This window comes from Mycteria americana, chromosome 1 (assembly GCF_035582795.1).
Source record: "Mycteria americana isolate JAX WOST 10 ecotype Jacksonville Zoo and Gardens chromosome 1, USCA_MyAme_1.0, whole genome shotgun sequence".
Taxonomy (NCBI): Eukaryota; Metazoa; Chordata; class Aves; order Ciconiiformes; family Ciconiidae; genus Mycteria; species Mycteria americana.
In genome coordinates this window covers 133594706-133615287 of record NC_134365.1, presented here as the reverse complement: position 1 = coordinate 133615287, position 20582 = coordinate 133594706, and the positions used below count along the sequence as shown (strand labels likewise).

The 20582-nt window shown below is 37.4% G+C and overlaps 1 protein-coding gene across 1 annotated transcript in view; it reads left to right on the top strand.

The window, feature by feature from the left end:
- PDK3 (pyruvate dehydrogenase kinase 3) overlaps positions 1 to 20582 on the top strand; it is a 53514-nt gene that overhangs the window by 25635 nt on the left and 7297 nt on the right. The window contains exons 3-9 of the mRNA XM_075520938.1: positions 2149 to 2220; positions 9999 to 10183; positions 12317 to 12406; positions 16065 to 16142; positions 18307 to 18383; positions 19620 to 19721; positions 20335 to 20445. Coding sequence (XP_075377053.1) covers positions 2149 to 2220; positions 9999 to 10183; positions 12317 to 12406; positions 16065 to 16142; positions 18307 to 18383; positions 19620 to 19721; positions 20335 to 20445 — 715 coding nt within the window. The remainder of the gene's footprint in view (positions 1 to 2148; positions 2221 to 9998; positions 10184 to 12316; positions 12407 to 16064; positions 16143 to 18306; positions 18384 to 19619; positions 19722 to 20334; positions 20446 to 20582) is intronic.

Below are 20582 nucleotides of genomic sequence, written 5' to 3'. Positions count from 1 at the left end.
AACTTGATTGACCTTGATTCATATGAGGCAGATGATGTTGAAGAACACGTACCTCTTTGAAATGAAGGAGTGAGGGTGATGGTAATTTGTTACATGTTAAGTCTTGCAGGTGAAGCAGCTGAGTTCAGAGAGTAAAGCAACTTTTTCCAGTGAGAATTAATAAAAGGCAAGTGTGTGCAAGGACACACTCTCAAAGGAGATTAGTTCTCATTCACTCTTTCAGAAACTCAGTCCCTCCTCCAGCTGATGGTACTGATGATTCTTCCCCTGTCTCTCTATCCTCCACATCATGTATGCTGTCCCTGCATAGTTAGAACTGCTTCAGTGTCTTTCTAACTGCTCAGTGTTGCACTTTTCAGGAACTCATCTTCAGTGGATAGTGGGCTATGGCTCCTTAAGTTACTGCCAGTTCCCTGAAGGCAATTTCTTGACTTCCTGGGAGTGTGGTGTTCTAAACTGGTACTACCTCTTAGCAGTGTAAAAGAACATGTTTTAAAATAAGCAGTACTAGAGGCATGAGTGACTTTCCAAACCTGTAACTGACAAACATTTGGGGGATTTCTGTAGTCATTTGATGGTTGCAGGAGGGCAAAAACACATAGAGGGATGGGAGCTAGTGTTACTGTGCTGACCGTGTTGAAAATGTCAGTCTCCCTGGAGAAATGTCGCAGTGACCTGTGATGGCTGTGACTGAAATGTGGGGTGGAGCAGCAGCATGTGGTTCTGGAGGGAGTCGTGTAGACAGCAGTGCTGTCTTAAGCCTTGCTGTGGCTTGAAGATGTAGGGTGAAGTTTCATAGCCTGCTTAAGCTGATCTTAACCTCCTTTGGTAGCAGTTCTATGTTTTGTTGTAATGTGAAGTTGTCCAAGCTTCAGTGACTGGGGTCAGTCTCACAGGCACTGAGCTTGTGCATAGACCATTCTGTTGAGCTGATCTAATGGGTTGCTGCCACTGAAAGCAGAAACGCTTGGTCACCTCCTTTGCTTTTTCTTTAATCTTATGGTTATCTTTTCTCTCTTGTGCTAGCTTTAGCCGGTTAGACCTTTCTATGAGTCATTTTGTGTGCAAGAATGATTAAAAAAACACAAACAAACCTATCTGGCTGGCTGTTTTGGCATTGCAGGGAGTTACAGCTGTTGACACGCACATCTGATTAGCATTGATATTACCATAGTGTAGGTGGCAGCGCTTAACCAGGAGCGAAGGGAGGGCAAAAGGGAGAAGAATGACAGCTCCTTCTGGTGACGCTGAAACCCTGCCTTTTATGTGTGTGATTGATACCTTACCTGATTTACTTCATTAAATAGGTCCCAATTCTGTAATCTTCAAAGCTACATCTGTGCGGCTAAATGCACCTGCTTCAGGGGTGATACCTGGTCCTCAGGCCCAGTGGTGTGAAGTGGTGGCATTTACACTGGTATTGGGCTAGTTTCCTACAGAGCACCCTGGCCATGTTCATGTTGCGTGGTACTTTGCCTTAAATCTTCTTTGGGTCCTGTGTGGCACCTCTGTGGCTCTGAGCCTCAGTTAATATCTCACATGTGCCGAATGTCTGAACTAGAGAGCTGCGTTGCGTACGAGTGGTGTTTTTACGAAACTGAGGGTTGTGTCACGTGGCCTGAGGTACAATGTGAGGAGATGCGGCAGTGTGTGAAGAGGCGTACTCTTCTGGAGTACTGTGGTAGGACCAGCTTGGTGAACCCTTCTTAGCACAGCTTTTGGGGAGTGTTCCCTGGAGCTTTATTTTGGAAGGAAGGTTGGATCGCTCTCTGAGGAACTTGGGGCCAAACTAACATTTGTACAAAGTGGATGGCCAGGAAATCAAGATCCAGGGACGAACTAAGTTACCCGAAATTACAGACCTGAAGAGAGGGTTTGCTCCTGTTAACTTCAGCTTGATTTATATAGCAGTTTTCCTGAATCGTGGACTGTAGGGTCATAAATAGTACTTTTAAACTCAATATAATATATTGTAGTGGCTTTCTTTCCCTTTGTTGCAGCATCCCACTTCATTTTAACCTTTGCAGAGAACTGTGTACTATGCTTCTGTTGTTTCAGTTGAGATTGTAGTCTTAAGATTAAAAAAATTTGAAAGTAATGTAGGTTTAAGTATTTTAACTCCTTCTTTATAATTTTTGCTTATTTCAGGTACATGCAGAGTTTCCTTGAGCTTTTAGAATATGAAAATAAAAGTCCTGAGGATCCTCATGTTCTGGATGAGTGAGTAATTTGTTTTCTTGCGACGGTTCATTTTAAAATAATCTGTCTCAAAAAATAAGTGTTTTTGTACTATAGAATAACAGTGATGTTATTTGTAAGGTAGAATCTGTGCAGCAAAGGCCAAAATTGTAATTTGGAGCAGAATATAGGAATCTAAGTGCTTTTGAACAATATATTTTGCATTTACATAGTCTGATAGTTTAAGAAATGGCATGAAATGCTTCCTCCAAGGCTGTATTGAGAAGACAACATGCATGTGAGAATATACTTGCATATCAAATTCTTATGACTAGAATGTCATTTTAGTATACATTGAGCTTAGTACTCTGTTGTATGTAATGTATATTAACACAATGCTTTGAATTTTTTCAGTTTGAAAACATTCCATGTGTCAGTCATTGTTTTTGTCTAAAAGCTTTTTAATGGACTTCAGTTATTGGTGTTCACCTACCTCATTGAATAATATTACTTACATTTTGAGAAGAAAGGAAAGCTTAGCCAATTTTCTTTAGCAATAAAATTCATAATAAAATTGTCATTAGAATGTTTCCTTGAAATTTGTATGCGTAAAACAGAAGAAAACCCCCAGATGTGAGAACACCAGGTGCAACATATGCATCAGAGACTTAAAAACAAAAAAACAACACAAGTTCCCCTCCCCCAACACTAAGGTCTGTGGTTACCCTGTACCCTATAGCAGTCAACTTTGTTTCAGGAAATTACTTCTTGCGGGTTTTTTGTTCCATTGATTAGATTTCTTAGGGTAGCTTGTCTTTTAAACTTCAATTTCTTTTAAGGCTCTGGAAATCTTGCCTCATCCAGCAGTGCTTTATAGGAAGTGTTTCATAAAACATCTTGCAGTCCAACAAATGCTTTGTTTGTGCAAGATGTGGCCTGTGCTGTGCAAAAATGGTGTTTTGTCTTCAGTTAGTTTCAGGTAAATTAACTATTATGTTATATTAGGTTAAGTAAGGGTTTTATTAGGTAATGCATTTTAGATGTTATGCTCTTTTGGTTGCGGGCATGATATCTGAGATCTTTACACTTTATTTTTTAAGTATCAAGCAATACATGCAGGAGAAACTCAAGTGCATGAGTACCAAATTCCCTCTGTGGCAGAACTGTAAAAGGAGCTGTAAGGATTATAGACTGACTGAGTGAATTGTAGTGCTATTGAACAAGGGGAAAGTAACTATTTTCTCAGTGCAAGTCCTAAACTGGAATACTGTCTTCAGTTCTGGCTACTACCTATTAAGAAATTAAAACACATGTGGACAGTATTGATGTGAAAGGAACAAGAAATAGAAACTTGGATAGTTCCACCTCTGAATAATGTTGAAGGCATTTGTTTAGACTGGCAAAAAAGAGATTGAAGTGCGAGACACTGGAAGTCTGAGTGTGCCAAAAAAAAAAAGGTCACTGTAATAAAGGATGATTGGTTGCTCTAAGCGAAGAAGTGGAGAATTAAGTAATGGCTGATTTTTATTAAAGTTGAGGTTGTACACAGGGCAAAAAGTACAAATCCTAATATTAGTGAGAACGGACTGAAAAAGACCATTTCAGAAGGCTGTAGAGCATCTCATTTTAAAAGCTTTTAAGAATAGATTAGATAGCTTTCAGTGATGTTCTAGGCATGCTTATTCTGTAATGGATAAAGTAGATGAACTTTTCGACTACCTCTAGCTGTTACATTTTGTGATTCTGTATTTACAGCCTGTTTGCTGATGGGACAAGAATTTCTGTTTGTGACTAGCAGTAAGTTTTCCTACTGCTTCACTTAGAAGAACATTTTGAGTGGGATTAAGTTACTGAAACTTAGGTGTCTGTTGCCTTTTGAGATGGCATAAGCTGTCCTAGATATCTCAGTGAGCCTGGCAAGTGTAACACAGGTCCTATTAAGCCTATAATGTCCTGGATATGCAGGTGGAGGCAAGGTGGTCATGTAGCTTCTGGTACCATCTTAGATGTTCTCTATTTAGGTAAGTGAATTTCAGCTTTTTATGGACCTCAGAGGTTCAAGGTAGATCACAATATATGTATTTTTAAAAAGGTTGATGAACGGTTTTCATGGAGATCTGTTTTTAGAGTCTGTTCATAATTATCAAGTGAATTATCTGATTCTGCTATATGGATAACTCGCATTCTTGACACTGTTTCATGGCCATTGGAAATATTGTTTGAGATGCTCTATATTAGTATGATATACCAAATATTTGATGATGAACCAAATATTTATTCATTCAGTATAACTTTGCAAGATTTCAAAAATTTTAACAATTATTGTATTATATGTAATTAAGTACATATAAGGATGTTGGGAATTTTTTGCTACCTACTGAGGTGAGGTCCAGCTAGGGACTTTGACAGTAAGAGTCATCTTTTATAATGAGTTTGGCTTGTGAAAAGAGACAAAAGACGCGTTATCTGATTAAAGAGCAAATTTATTCTTCTTGACAGTATTGGATAGGCTACCTAAGATTAGGAAGTCAGATTTACTTTCCTGCTCTTTGCATGTCATCTATTCCTAACTTTCTGAAGGCTATGCCATTTAACTGGATATTGAGCTGTAATTAGCTATTATTTTAATACTCTTTGCAAACTGTGTCTTTCAAAAATACTCTTAACTATGTCCATATTTATAATAATCCACAGATAAATCTAATAAATTTCTCAACTCCTGTACCAGTATTCCATGTTGCTGCTGTCTGGCCCTATCCTGCTTTTGTGCCTTATGGTCAGAGGAGAAATATTGGGAACTCTAGTAGTTAATGAACTACTTTTCAGTGGAAAAAAACACATATCTGAGTTCATTTATGTTTACATTACACTTTCTATTCTTCTGTAATTGCATCTATCATTTAACACAGAATTTGAGCCATTATCTGGGACTTAGTGGGTAGTGTCTTTAGGGATGCATGAATAGGAATAGTACTTTTCTTCAGCCAGATTGGTTTGCTGCTTAGAGAAGGACATGTGGAAGATCACTCTATGAGGTATGGCTGGTCCTTTGAACCAGAGCCTTTCTTGTCCTAGCAGTATCTGCGGTGTATCTCTGAGTACCTTGCATATTGTAGCATATGAAGAGGGGTTGGAGCATGCTTTCTCTCTTGGTTCCTCTCAGCTGTCTTGTTCCTGCATTGAGCACACTGTAGAAGCATGCATATTACATATTAATATTACATATTATATACTTCATATTACAGAAGACCCAATCTTGCATCCTCTGGTCATCGTCATGCCCATCCTTATTAGTGCCCTGTGTGGTATCAGATGGCTTACACATTTTATGATGGCCCCCATCTCTTCTTCCTTTAGCTTAATTATATCACAAAATGTCAGACTTGCCTGGATGGAAGTACTTCTGCCCCAGTACCACCCCAGCAGCTTTTGGTTGGAGCTGAATGTGGCATCCACCTCAAGCACTCAAAAAACATGAAGACTTACAGAGCAGTTGATTTTTTGGAAATTGAATGAGTGCCTTGGTGGTCTTTTTGTCAGCTGAGGCGGACTTCGGTTTCTGTTATGGCTAATCAAGGTAACAGTAGCACAGGAGAGAAGGGGAGCTAAAACAATCTTTTAAAGCGGTTCGTTATCCACAGATGTGCTGTATCAATGTTGGCAGTAGTTCTTCAATTAATGCTTTCTAAAATGGTGGAATGACTTGATCAGTTGAACATAAAACTGTACCCTGATTATTTCTGTTATATCTCTGCTTGTCTGGGGAGCCTGCTCTGGTATTCTCAGAATTTGGGCTCTCTTTCTGAGGCAACCATTGTTTGTATCAGTGTTACAGGATTATAGATGTTATCCATGTACTGGCACAGCTGTCTATGAAGCCATGCAGTGAAGTGAATTGGGAAATGGATCTAGTAGAAAAATAGCCCACTTTCAGCCCTATGGTCCCTAACCTGCTACACCGTGTGGCCTACAGAGACAGACAGCAGTGCCAACGCAATATAGAGGGTGAACGGTTAGGAGTAAGTGCACACACTAAACTAAAGCTGATGTTTTTCAGAGTGGCCCAGCTTACCTCTGCTCTTAGTGTATGAATTTGAGGGCAGATGTACGTTCATGAGTGTTACCTTTTTATGAATGTTGGACAAAATCCTTTAAAGGGATTTTTTGTCTCAGCATTTCTGTGATGAAGAGGTTCAGAGGTGCTTCAGTTTATTACATTATGTTGGTTAGCAGACCTTATGAAGACTTACTACAATGTCACCACATTACTGTCACTGTCAGTAGTATGGGCATATGCCAAAAGGTCAAGTTACTTTTGCATTTTTGATAACACAAATCTTTCCTCAAGCTGCAGAGCGATCAGGTGAAAGTCTTTCCACAGTTCTGTCAAACAGTGTGATTGCAGGAGCATCAAGGTGTCCACGCTTGGTAGAGGGTGTAAGCTTGCAGAAGTGTTGGAAATTTCCCATGGTGTCAATATGCATCCGGATAAACACACAGAGACAGAAATTGTTTTTCAAAAATTGAAGGGTTTGTAAAATGTGCTGTTCACATGTACTTTCAAAGAATACTTACTCCACCCCCTATACCAGTGAGTTTCTTGCTGATTTTTCTCTTTGTGGCACTTCTGTGGGAGGGTGTGTGGGGGAGTGTCCTGCAACTGAGAGCAACTGAAGTAGTAAGCTGCCAGTATGTCTAGAGATAACATACACACAAGAAACTTAGTAAACAAGAAGTAACTCTCCTTTCTGCAGCACTAAGATTAAAATAGTGATTGTTAGTAATTTGAACTAAGTAAATATTGGAGTAGAGTTGATTAAGAAGGTGCCATTTTGTTACTTTCAAGTAATGTGAAGTGCCACTTCAGTTAGTTTTGCACTTCGAAAGTAGCTACACTTTCTAGTAGAGAAATCTTTCAGAGTGTGAACTTGTACCTGTCTTTCTGGTGATTCTCAGCTACCAGCTAGCACTTCTTTAAAAAAGAGCAGGCAATCAAAAATACCCCATTGCATGTCCGTTCCATTTAAAAGGATTTTTTTCAGTCTACTCATGTCTTTAATCTCTCAGATAATACTATCCATAAAAGAGACATAGCAAAAATTCCCTTTGTCTTTATATTGACTCACGACTTCTTTTCTTGCACTGTGATGATAGATCAAAACAGAATAATATATACAGTCATTAGGGAGTTAAATAATAACTTGTATTGTGACATTCATTATTTGTCTTTGCAGAAGTCTGTAGGCTTAATTTATTTAACAGCAATGGTAATGCCTTAAATATTCTTTTGTTAATACAGAAGCCACTGAAGCTCACTTGTCTAAAATAGCTTCATATTAATAATTTCTCATCTGTCAAACCAACGGCATTATTTATTCATTGTGGTTTTGAAAACACGATACACTGAATTTTGAAAAAACAGTCATTGCTAAATCAAATTTTCAGAGCTATTTTGGAGTATTCCCTCCCCAGCTAATCCCATGAGCATTTTAAAAATTCCTTGATATGGTCTCCCACAGTTGGAGTACAGTAAAAGCTTTGTGTCTTTCAGGGGTGTGTGGGGTGGGGGGGTGGTAAGGAATGAGTGGTGAGATTAAGGAAATGTGTTTTGATTTCTGCCCTGCTGCTTTGAAATGTGCCTATATACTTCATGTGTTTAGTCCTTTAAAAGCATCTGCTTGATGGAAACACTTGAGTGAACTCAGTTATCTTTGAAGATGGAGTGGCAGGTTTGTCTTATCACTGCAATAATGAAGAATTCCTTTATTGTGTGTATTTGCACACTAAGCTTCAGCTATGATTTGCTGGTCTGTAGCAGATAAACCTCCTGGCCCTTTGTTTGCCCTTCAGCATGCTCTGTGCATTTAAGCACTTTGGTAGTGGGATGTCAGTGAACAGTTTGCCCTCATGGAACATGCAGGCATCATGTTGTGTATATTGTGGATAGTGGAGGTATTTAAAAACAAATAGCAAATCTGTCAGCAAATAGCAGTTAGTAGAGAGTGTTGTCAGTTGTCTTTCAGATGTGATTGTATGTGTTGCTTCTCAGCTCTGTTTTTAGCTAGTGTCTTGTTGCTCTGAAACAGAGAAGCAGCATGAGTACAGCCAGGCACTAGTCTTGTCTCAAACTAACATCAGATCTCAGTGGTTACAGATCACACAGAATCAAGACTTAATAAACATAAAAAGAGTCTACAACCTTTTAAGCATTAAAATATTTCAAGCTGTCCAGTCAGCAAGATTGGTAGGTAAGAGAACAGTCATTCTGTACTGTGATAGTATTTAGACTGGGGAATTAGGCAGTTAAAACTTCTCCTTTTCTATGCAACAAAATAGTGTTGAAAGACTACTGAACTGTTTGTTAACACACAGGCAAAAACTGGTGGTTAGACTGAGGATGATGAAAAAACTATTAAAAATGAATCCTACACGCCTTTGGAGCTGGCAGTGTAGAGTGGGAGAAATAATTTTAAAAGTGTATCACTTGTTAAGAAATGGTATGGTGTGCTATCAAATGATTGCCTTGGTTGGCTAAGTGGTTATGAAAAGGAAGGAAACACCTGCTTTAAATGTGGTGACTAATTGGTAGTCTTTTTTACTTTTGGTGGTCTTAATGTTCTTTCCCCTGCTCATTGCAGGGGGATTGGACTAGATGAACTTTAAAGGTCCCTTCCAACCCAAACTATTCTATGATTCCTTCCTTAGCTGGTGTATGTTCTACTTTTGATAAAAATAATAAATTTCTTTTCAGTGTTCATTATAAATCTACTGAGAATGTTTTGCTGTTGATGTTTTTTTAAAAAGGATCTGTAGAATTGCAGATATAGGCATAGCTGAATGAGTCCCCCAGCTGTGCCTTCTTTTGAAAGCTGCATTTCACTGTGTGCGCTTTTTTTTTAAACAAGATCATGTAATCATTGTGGTGTTAATATTCATTTAATACTAGAGGATATAGCAGAGTTGAGTAGTACTGATTTTCCATGTCTAGGCTTTAGAAAGCTATTAATAATTAATATTTCAAGTATGTATGAGTTTGCACATGGGGAAAAAAAAGGATGAGCACTTTGAAGATCATAGGTGTTGAGCTGCCTTGGCACGAGAAACAAAAATCATCCAAGCTGTTTCAAAGTAAGTGTTTGTTAACAGGTGCTTGTTAAAAGCAATGGAAGCGATATCCTGAAACTTCCCGAGCTACCACGGAGAAGAGCCTGTCAGAGCACCGTTGTATGTGCTCTGCCATCCAGCGGTGTAAAAGGAAACTGAACAGAAGTGATACTGATAATAGTTACCTATCCTGATATTCAAACTTACCAGAATAGATGCCAGGTGAAGGAAATGCATTCAAAAGTTATGCTGCATGGGTTGAGGTGTTGGGAAGACAGTATGAAGTGTAAAACTTCTCATGAAATTATGAAGGTCAGGTTGTTTCTCCTGAGTTTCCTTTCCAATCTCCCAGCTACTGTTGGCTGCAGAGAATGAGAGTTACCATGGTGCATATGATTGCAAGAAAAGAAATTCTTTCATCCTCCATTAATCTCAGAGAGATTAAATTTAAAGGAGTGTTTTGGGGAGGAATAACTTAATTTGAGGCCCTAAATATTCCACAGATCTCGTGAGAGAGAGGTTGACCAAATATTTCTCTTTAAATGGATTTGTTTAGCTACTGCTATATTTTTATCTTCTCCCTCTGATAGTTTTTTTGTTGACTGAGAGGGATAGTAAACAGATAAAATAGTTATGCTGTGGGGAGTTGAAAACAAAGTGAGAGATTCAGTTTAATTATATTTTTAACACTCTGTTTTTAATTTTGTTTCCTCTAGCTTTTTAGATGTTTTAATTAAAGTCAGGAACAGACACAATGATGTGGTTCCAACCATGGCGCAAGGGGTGATTGAATACAAGGAAAAATATGGCTTTGATCCATTTGTTAGCAGTAATATCCAGTATTTTCTAGATAGATTCTACACCAACCGCATCTCTTTCCGTATGCTTATTAACCAACACAGTAAGTAATTGCTTTTTTCATCTTTGAGAACTCATTAGTTATTGCTTGTAAACCTGAAACCATAGCTTTGTTTTTTTTTTTATACTCATGACTAATTCTTAATATTCTGTGCTAATTATGGTAAAAGATATACTGACAACTGGTTAATTTGGTACTTTGCAGTTATCAGAAATTAATCCAAAACACCAGTACCCTTTCTTCTAGAATTGTCAGGCTTTGTTGGCATGGCTGTCACTCTTTAATCTTGTTGGCAGAGACAGCTTGCATAGTGGTACGTGAAGTATTTTTAGATAGTGGTAGAGTAGCTGTATCTTTCTGCTCACAAACCTCTCAACATAGTTTGCAGAGCTGACATTTATTTCATAATGAAATGCAAGGATGCCATAAATTTTGAATAGCTTATGCACTATATGTACCTTTATTGTTGGTTTTTCAGGAAGTTATCTAGACTTTCTTGCCTTCTAAAGAGGTTGAGTATTTCTACCTTAAGTTTTAAATTGTATCCCTTGTCTCCCTCTACTTCCTATTCACTATTTTTGAATACATGCTAGAATTAGTCATTCTTTGTCATTAGGTTCCATTTCATTTGTTGTTACTAATAAACTTACTTTTTTATATTCATATTACAGAGTGAAAGGAGTTACTTGCACAGCTCCTATTAACCTGTATGTGCAACCGTGCAGAAAGTGATCTGTATAAAGTTAAGGACAATCTTGTGATCTTTTTTTAGTGTATCTTGTACCTTTTTAGCTCTAGAGCTTTATTCTCTGCCCAATATTCTGCTTTCATGAGCTCTTAGAAATTGTAGTATACTACAGATAACACGGATGCTAGAGTACTGTAGTGTAAGGTATTTTACTACTAGTTGTGTGTCTTTCTAGTAACCTTTCCAGTAACCTGACTAGCAAATGCCTTGCTCTGTGTGTGTACAGATATCTTCCATGTGGCAAAGCACACGAAATGAGATAAATGTGCAGCTTATTCTTTACTTGTACCTGGGCAGACAAATGACAGACATAAAAGAAAGTTAAGTTAAAAGGCTCTCATAGAAGAGTTCTAGCATTAAGTACAAACATTGTCCTAATAGAATTATTGGGCTGAGTGTTAGCATAATTTGCACTAGTTCTAAAATATTAAACTTATTTCATTGAACTGAAATGGCTTTTCCTATGGACACTCTTATTTAACTAGTTGAAACTTAAAACCACTTATAGATGCTTAAAGTTTAATTATCCTTGTACAATTTCTCTATGCTAAATAATGGTAGTGATCCATCCGTGATGGCAAATATTAATCTTGAAGCACTGATGAAAAAGACAGTTGGAAAGCAGAATGCAGAAACAGGTTTTTATGTAGTTTGCGTTTGTTTCATACATTATCGACAGACTTTTTTACAGTGCAGTTCTGCAGGGTGCAGTGTGCCAGTGTCTTAGCTCACCATGAGTGGAATAGGAAGAGCTTTTAGATCTTGTATTTTGCTCACCTTATACTGCATCTGTTTCATATCAGAGCTGACTAACTTGCTAAAATAGCAGAAAATCACTTCTTCTGCAGAAAAGTGTAAAACCTTTCTACTTCTTTGAGAGCTAAACTCTCAGTGAAGGATCTGGTGAGTGCCAGACCCTTGTGCAAAGGAGGGAGTGGGGAGCAGCATACTGCTGAGAGTCAGGGAGAAAGTCAAGCGAGTGAGACCTCTGTGCCAGCTGTGAAATTGCAGCTTAGGTGGGCATAAAAGGCTTTTAATGCTGTCATACAGTTCCTCAGTCCTTTTTACTATAACATTTTCATTGTTGTGAGTGCTGCTATTCTGACATAATGATATGAACAAAGCATTTTACATTTTAGTTTCATCTGATTTTTGATAGTCCACTTTGAAATGTTTCACCTTAACCCTCCCATACCACTATTTCTGTATTAACTAGTCTTAGCTATTAAAAATGAAAAAAAAAAAAAAAAAAAAAAAGAGGAAGAGAGAGGCAAGTAATCTTCCTAAACAAGGATTCTGGCAATTTGCTAAATATCTTTTTACAAAATGATGCACTATCCAGTAAGTTTCAGATACCATCAGATTTAAACTTTCTGGGCTGCCTCAAGTGTAATAGACAATTTACTGCCATTTCTTTTTCCTTTTAGCACTTCTTTTTGGTGGAGATATTAATCCTGCTCATCCCAAACATATTGGAAGTATTGATCCTAATTGTAATGTGGCAGAGGTGGTTAAAGGTAAGATGAAGTTAGTATTTTTGTTGATTTAAAAAAAACCCAACAACTTAGAATATGCATAAATATGTTATTGAGATGCAAAAGACTGAAGGTGATTTAAATTAATTTAATAAAATAAAAAAGAAAAAAAATGGAAGTTCTGCATTTGCTCACAATAAAGCCATGGGCTTATTGAGACTGTCTAATGTCTTCATTATTGAGAATAGAGAAACCTTTGGTATGTTAACAGAACTAAGAAAACAAATGAATTTTTAATAACTTTAATCTGTCCTTTTAAATATCAGATTAAGTATCTAAGTGTCTTGTTAAACTTTAGATGTTTTCTTTCCTAAAATATCTAGAAATATCTAGTTCTCAGGTACTGCTTTTTTATCTGATGCTGGTACTAAAGAAAGTTGAGAGTAAGTGAAATTTTCCAATTTGTTTAGTTAGGCCTTTCAGTAAAATGTCCTCAGGTGTACAGATACTCCAGTGAAACTCCCCATTACTATGTGCATCTGATCATATCACAGCCTGTTCTCTCCTATACAGAAAACATGTATGTGGTGGTTGTACCTGAATGATTGGCACAGTCGCATTAGATATCCTGTTTGCTTAATAAATCCTGTTTGCTTAATGTTGTGAATGTTCATATGCTTTCAGAATGTTAGTGAGTAGGCACGAGGCAATGCTGTCTACTTCAATAACTTGTTTATTGAAGGTTCACACTCTGGGGGTATCTATTTGCAAATACAGGTCTTTCTGTAGGAGTGAATTCCACCCTCTATCCTTTGCTGCTGTTTGCGCAGCTGCAAGAGGGGAAGAGCGTTTCTCCCCCTCACTTTCTCTCAGCCTTTGGTGAAGTAGGAGGGAAACCTTGCTTATGTCAGACTTTGACCTGCATGATAGCTTCCTTTGTAACGTAGATGCTTTTTACTGTTATGAAGGCTTCTTGGCTTCTAGCTCTTTTTGGCTCTAAGGCTGCCTTTTTTCGGCAGCTTTCTTCTGTTTTGATTGATCTTACTCCACTTTGACCTCAGCATTGTATATGTTATAGTCATGTTGTTTGTTTAGATATTCCTTCTAATAGCAATGTTTGAATGTATTTTGATCCTCAAATTCATAGTTGCTGCCTTGGACAGAGGAGGTGCATAGTGTCAGAAGATTCTAAGTCCAGTTTTCAAGCCAGTAGCTTAAAACAGATCTTCCACATCTGAAGAAACAATCACTAACAAAATGAGGGCCTCATAAACAGTGTCCAGTGTTGTCTTTCAAAGAAACGAAATGTCCTTAAAGACAGAGCCTGTCTAGAGTCGAGGTGATTGAGGCCATTTCATTGTAGAATTGGTGGAGGGGTTAATTTACATTCTGTATACTGTGCTAGCTCCAAAATGTTGTAGTTCATAGGTGACATTCTGAGCAATTTGTCAGAGTTAAGATGTTGATTTTAGCACTGTATGTGGCAGCTACAAGCTCTGTATGCCCTTCAAACATTGAAGAAATGATTTAAACAGTCACTTCTTACTTCAAGCAGCTTCACCAAGTGTTGTGTCTGTAACTGCCTGAGGTGGGTCTCTGTATCTAACTGACTGTCCTACAATAAAATTTTTGAGCTAACGGCAAATCTGGGTTTGTTCCTGGAACTGGGATTTCAGATGTACTGTAGATCCTTCAGTCTTGTTGCTCCTTACCTCCAGCCACGACATAAGTGCTTTGAACTTTGCAGTCTCTTTAAAAGTCTTAGGACTCTGCCAAAGAGTTGGCTTTTAGAAGAAGGTAAAATGTAAGACTGCATTCTGACTCTGGCAGTTTTGCTTGGGGCTGGATATTTTACTGGATCATGAAGTGATAGTGCCTTCCTGTTCATCTCAAGGGTATTAGGGTGGCTACTTCTTGAAAATGGATGGGAGTTCTACATTAAATTTAGGGAGGCTAAATGGGTTTATTCAGAGCCTCTTTGTTCTCTCAAGGTTTGCATAGTGGCTGTGTCTGCTCCACATCTGTGTATTGAGGGCTTTTGGTTTATTCCCACACAGTTATTGATTTGCTTTTCAGAGGCCTTGAAGTTTTTCTCTGCAATAAGAATCCAACTCCTGCCCCCTGGATCCATATCTAATTTTCATTTCTATGATGTGGAAACTCTTTTAAATGTGCTAACCTATTCCTTTCTCCATGTAGATGGCCTTATGGTCATACTGGCTACATTGCTGTCTTTGGCTTTTGATGACTGAGTCAAGATTGTGGCTGTGTTTCTTATGCCCCTTTTTTTCTGAAGCACAGGATTTCTCCCAAGGCCATCAGAAGTTCTGAGATGATCTTAGAATAGCGTGTAAGTGTAGGTATTCCTGCATCTCTTTTTCCTAAATTACGCACATCCCAGCCTGAGGTTCTCTGTACAGCTTGGATATTAAATGGGATTTTGATCTTTTTACTAGGGCACATTTTATTGTGTTAATGACAGGACCCTTTTAGAAACTCTTTAGAGCTGACCATCTTGACACAAAAGGTTCCTACTGGATAGCTGATTTTGTGAGATGTTCCCAGGACTTGATCAAGAACATTTCCAGTGTTGATTAGCTCCATTTTACTAGACCTCAAGCAGCATTTGTGTCAGCCTTTTGTGATATGTCCAACCTTGCAGATGTTAGAACAACTGATATAATTTTTTTCAGATAACAGGGCACATTATAGATTATTTCTGTAGACATCTTGAAGGAGAACAATTACAGGTAACCAGCCCTTTCGGGAGCCTGGTGATTTTACTTTCTTTGTGTTTGTCTCATAGCTCTGAGTCTTGACAGAGACTGTTTTGTTTGGTAGTGTCACTTTAGACAGGAGGAAGAAAATATATGTAGAGCAAGGTCAAATGCAGTTGTTGTGGTATCTTAGCAGATTTCTCTCTGTCTGCAGAACGGCCCATCTGTTTAGGTACTTGCTCTTAGCCCACACTTACTACAAGGAAGCCACTTTCATTAAGGTGGCTTAAGCAATGTAGTTAGAATGTATTTGAGTTTGTGGTTTCTCTTTAAGCTAACACTTGCTGCTTGTTTCTAAAACATTTTTGCAAATGAGGTACCAATGAATATTTAGAATCACTAAGAAATCTTTCAAGCAAAAGATGACTTAAACTATCTTGCTGTATTTTGACAATACATAAAGCCTGATTTGGATTATGAGGAGGCTTTGTTTTAATTTTGGTTCAGTAGGAAAGAATGAAGAATCTTAAAGATTCCAGCTTTCCCCTCAAAAGACCTTGAAAATCAAGTATTGTAAGCAGTATTGTGTTTGGAAAAACTGAATTTATGGTTGCAATGTCATCCTTTTTTATTTGAGATGAAAAGAACAAGTGTTAAATTGTGATTGGCACATGACAAATAAGTAGATGTTATGGTCAGCCTGAGATTATACCTTTCTGGTTTTCAAGCCCTGAACAAAGACGAAAAATAGCTTGCCTCTAGTAATCTGCTTTTGTTCGTAGAGCTTTAAATAGAATTTGCCCTTTCTTGACAGATGGTCTATAAGCACACAGAGAAAAAGGGATTAGAATGGATACCAGTTTCATTCTTGTAAACTAGTTACTAAAATGAGTGTTCTGCTTGTAGTCTTTCACATACAGGATGAATGTTGCTAGTTGTCTCTAGATTTTGATAAACCAGTGTTCTGTGCTGTTGTTTTGTAGATGCTTATGAAACAGCTAAGATGTTATGTGAGCAGTACTATCTGGTGGCACCTGATCTGGAAGTTGAAGAATTCAATGGTAATTGTGAAACTAATTTAAGTGGTGTATGTAAGAAAAAACATTTCTAATATCTGTGATTTCTGGTTTTGTTAATTAATTTTAAGTAATAATTTGAACTCTGCAGTCCTGTATGCAGAGTTACTTTTCTTCTTCTAATGTGTCTACATGGGCACCTGGATTATAGTTTATCATCATGACATGTTTGTTTACTTCTTGGTGCTGAATGCAGAGTGCTAGCTGCTGAATTTGCTATCACTAAAGAAAATAAAGTGGTCAAGAATCCGCATAACTGGGAAGGAAACACACCTGCCTTCTAACTAATCTTTTAATAGAGCTGAAATTTGTTTCATTTTGAAGTATGCTTGTAAATTCCACCATTAGTCCCTGCACCAGTGGTGAGCTCTTCCATGTAAGATGGCAAAATTAGAAACCTTTTTACGTAGCCTATGCTTTGAGTTCTATCATAAACTTCTCACATGAAAGTCTGTTTCAAGTTGATTGCAAAGATAAAAATTGGATGCTACGAAACTGATGAGACAGTCCTTGTCAGTGTATTGACTGATTTTTAGTCATCATTTCTATTGAGAAAAGGTGGATTTTTTTTTAATTAAAAAAATAAATTGTCTTGAGTGATCCTCTCACAAATGTTGGACAGCTGTCCAAACATAAGACTAAGATGTTTCCAAACTTCAGCAGAACAATTACAGAAGTCTCAGAAATAGGTAACACTCACTCAAAATGGAGAGAGTGATAATTGAGAACGTATGTTGCTCAAAGTACTATTTAATATTGTAGAAATACTTCTCCACACAAAGTGATATTGTCAACACTGATGCATTACTACCAGCCCCCTCTCCCAAAATCAAAGGACCCAACCTTCCCCCCTCCAAAACAGTGATTTTAGAGCTAAAAGTACTGAGTGCTGCAGCAGAGGAATCAATGCAAAATTCATTTGAAGGCCTAAGTAAAAAGATCCAACAGTAGAGAACACAAGTTGCTGGGATCTCATAAAAAAAGCAGCAAGGAAAGAATTACTTGTTTCCTTTAAACTAGCTTATAATCAACATGAGGAAAGTGACTTTGCGAATTACCTCACAAGAGCAACAATAACATGTTTTCTACATGTACTCTATGCCTCAAACGAGTACGAATCAGTCTGCCTTGGTTTTGGTGATGCATAAGAGAATTGGAGTATGGACTCTGACAAAATTAACATAATAAAACAGCAAGTTGCCTTGCAACTAACTATGCAGAGCATTGTTTTGGTCTTATCCTTTTCCTAGGAGTTTTCACTACTGTGTCTCTTAAAGTAGTAACTGGTATTATTATCAGCCCTCAGTGCCAAAAAGGATGAAGCTGACTCCAGTCCCATTCTGTGTGCATGTTTGTATCTTCCTGCAATTTATGAAGCAGGCATTTAGAGGCTTTTCTTCAACCTGAAATGCTGCTGAGTCTGACAAGCTGTGACTGTATATTTTAATACCAGTAGATATTTGAATGTTCAGGGATGCCTGCATCTTCAGCACCAAAACTTTCCTGGAATGTATTAAATGAAGCTGCATTATTTCCTGCCAAATCAATTAGCACTTTAGTGTTCAGAGCTGTGCCAAGCCATACACAGGACAACAGTGGACAAACAATTCAGTTATGATTTGGAATAAGAAAACTGTGATATTGTTTGAAATATATTGTGAAAATTTTTATGAATACTTTACATTTTATATGTTTTAATTAAGGGAAAATGTGTAGTTGTTTTTACAATATTTAAACAGTGATTTTTTTTTTTAGTTTAAGAATCTTTTTGTGCAGCAAATATTATGCTTAAATATTGTGTGTGTTAAGAAAAAGGAAGTTTCCCACTTACATGGGAAAGTTCTTTTAGTTAATATACATTGTCAGTACGAAACCAACCACTGCTTAGTTGAAGCTTCATATCTAAACAAAGTCTGCTGACATAGATGCTTTTGAAAATCATAATTAGAATTTGTTATTTCAGGTGATAGCAGTAATTGAAATTTATGTTTTTACTTCATGGAGCTGATCTTGCACTTGGGAAATTAGAACATGCTTACATACTTGTCTTTGCCTACAGTTTCATGTTATTCCTGTAAATAGAAATGCTACAAAATACTGTTTTGAAAAAAAAAATAATTTGTCTTTTTTATTTTAAATTTTTTTTTAGCTAAAGCTCCAAACAAGCCTATTCAAGTAGTCTATGTACCTTCTCATTTGTTTCATATGTTATTTGAATTATTCAAGGTAGGTTGCACTTGTTAATATTTGGAAGGGTTTTGTGAACTTACATTACTGCTGAAATTGAGATTCTTTTCAGTTACAGCTCTTAAATGTTATTTCAGTTTTCCTTTCTTAAGTTTATTCTTAAACAAGTGAAGAGGGTTTGAAACTAATAAAAGCTAGACTTACAGCCCTCTCTTATGCCTTTGTGTACTTAGAAAAATTTCTCTGTTTTCTCACTTCTCCTTTTGTGCTTTTGCAGCTGATTAACTTAAAACACCCATGATGGTCTATTTTTGCAATGATGATATATTCATTACCTTGCAGTTTTCATAAGCTTGCTTCTTTATTGCATATTTGAGGACTGGTTAGGATCAGTGTCTTTTGTTTATTGTGAAAACAACCCATATGTCTTTGAATAGTGTAAATGACATGCTTTGTTTTGTTTTTATTTGTGTTTTCTGAATAATTGGAACAACAGTGAAAATGGAACATGCGAGAGCTATAGTATGCTTTCGAATAAGATAGGTGGTCTCTAGGTGGTGCAATTGAACACTAGAAATTGGGGGGGAAAATGCATTTGGTCAGAGAGAAACTTTTCCTAAATAATGGTATTTTGGGTTTGATTTCTGACATTTGTCAAGTATATTCATTTAAATCTTCCCCTATTTTGCCACTTGTAACATCAGTTCTAGGGCAGAACAGGTGAGAATTTGTACCAAAACGTACCTACAAGTAGCGTACAAGTCATGAAACGGTATGAAACCAGTAAGCGGTAGCTGTAATGGTAATCTGTGACAGACTGGCAGTGGAAACTCTGTTAATAGATATGATAAACTCAGATTGATAGATGGTAACTTAACAATTATATGACCCAGGCTGAGAAAATCAAAGCTTGTTCTCTGTGGTGAACATCGCTATTGGTGTTCTGCAAGGTGGAGGTGAAGGATGTTGTCATCCCTTATATATCATTACCTGATTTCACACAGGAAAAAAAAAATTCTTGCTTTATGTTCTCTGACTCTATATCAAATAGATAAAAGTATGTATAATGGAGTTCTGATGTCAAAGTTTAGCTGGACAATTCATTGACTTGAAAGCACTTCTTGAATTTGTTTTAAATACGGCCTTTTCTGTCTTGCATACAAATGTAGGACAAAGTATCTAGATTCAGTAAAATAAATGCAGGTTCTAAGTTGTCCCAAAAAGCATATATGATAAAGTTAGAATCAAAGACACTGTTTTTTCTTTTATCTTCAGAATTCAATGAGAGCTACAGTGGAACTGCATGAAGGTAAGAGAGAAGGCTATCCATCGATCAAAACCTTAGTCACTTTGGGGAAAGAAGATCTATCTATTAAGGTAAATGCCTAAAAATAATATGCAGCTTGCAAACCTGCTAGGTTTAGAATAGTATGACTTGTAATTTGAAAAGGCGAATTAATTACTGTATGACTTCTGACACTTGCTTCATATTCATTAGAATAGAATATTTTCAGTTGGAAGGGACCTACAAGGATCATCTACTCCAACTGCCTGACCACTGCAGGGCTGACCAAAAGTTAAAGCATGCTATTAAGGGCATTGTCCAAACACGCCTCAAACACTGATGGGCATGGGGCACCGGCCACTTCTCTAGGAAGCCTGTTTCAGTGTTTGAACACCCTCTTGGTAAAGAAATGCTTCCTAATGTCCAGTCTAAACCTCCCCTGGTGCAGCTTTGAACCATTCCCTTATGTCCTATCACTGGATACCGGGGAGAAAACCTCAGCACCTCACTCTCCACTTCCCCTCCTCAGGAAGCTGTAGAGCACAATGAGGTCACCCCTCAGCCTTCTTTTCTCCAAACTAGATAAACCCAACATCCTTAGCTGCTCCTTGAATATTTCTAAAGTCATTTAAATAATGCTGCTTGAGTTTTGGAGGGTTTTTTTCAGAACATAATGTTTAAAACTCTTAACTTTTCATTCCTTAGATAAGTGATCAAGGTGGAGGTGTACCTTTAAGAAAAATAGACAGATTGTTTAACTACATGTACTCAACAGCACCCAGGCCTAGTTTGGAGCCCTCGAGAGCTGTGCCTTTGGTAAGCAATTGCAATATGTATTTAAATGTCCCTTTGTACTACTCTGGTTGTATGTTTCCCTTCACTGCAATCTACTGGATCAGGTTTTCCATTGAAGGAATTGTTTATCCTTAGCGATTCTATGCAGGTAAAACATG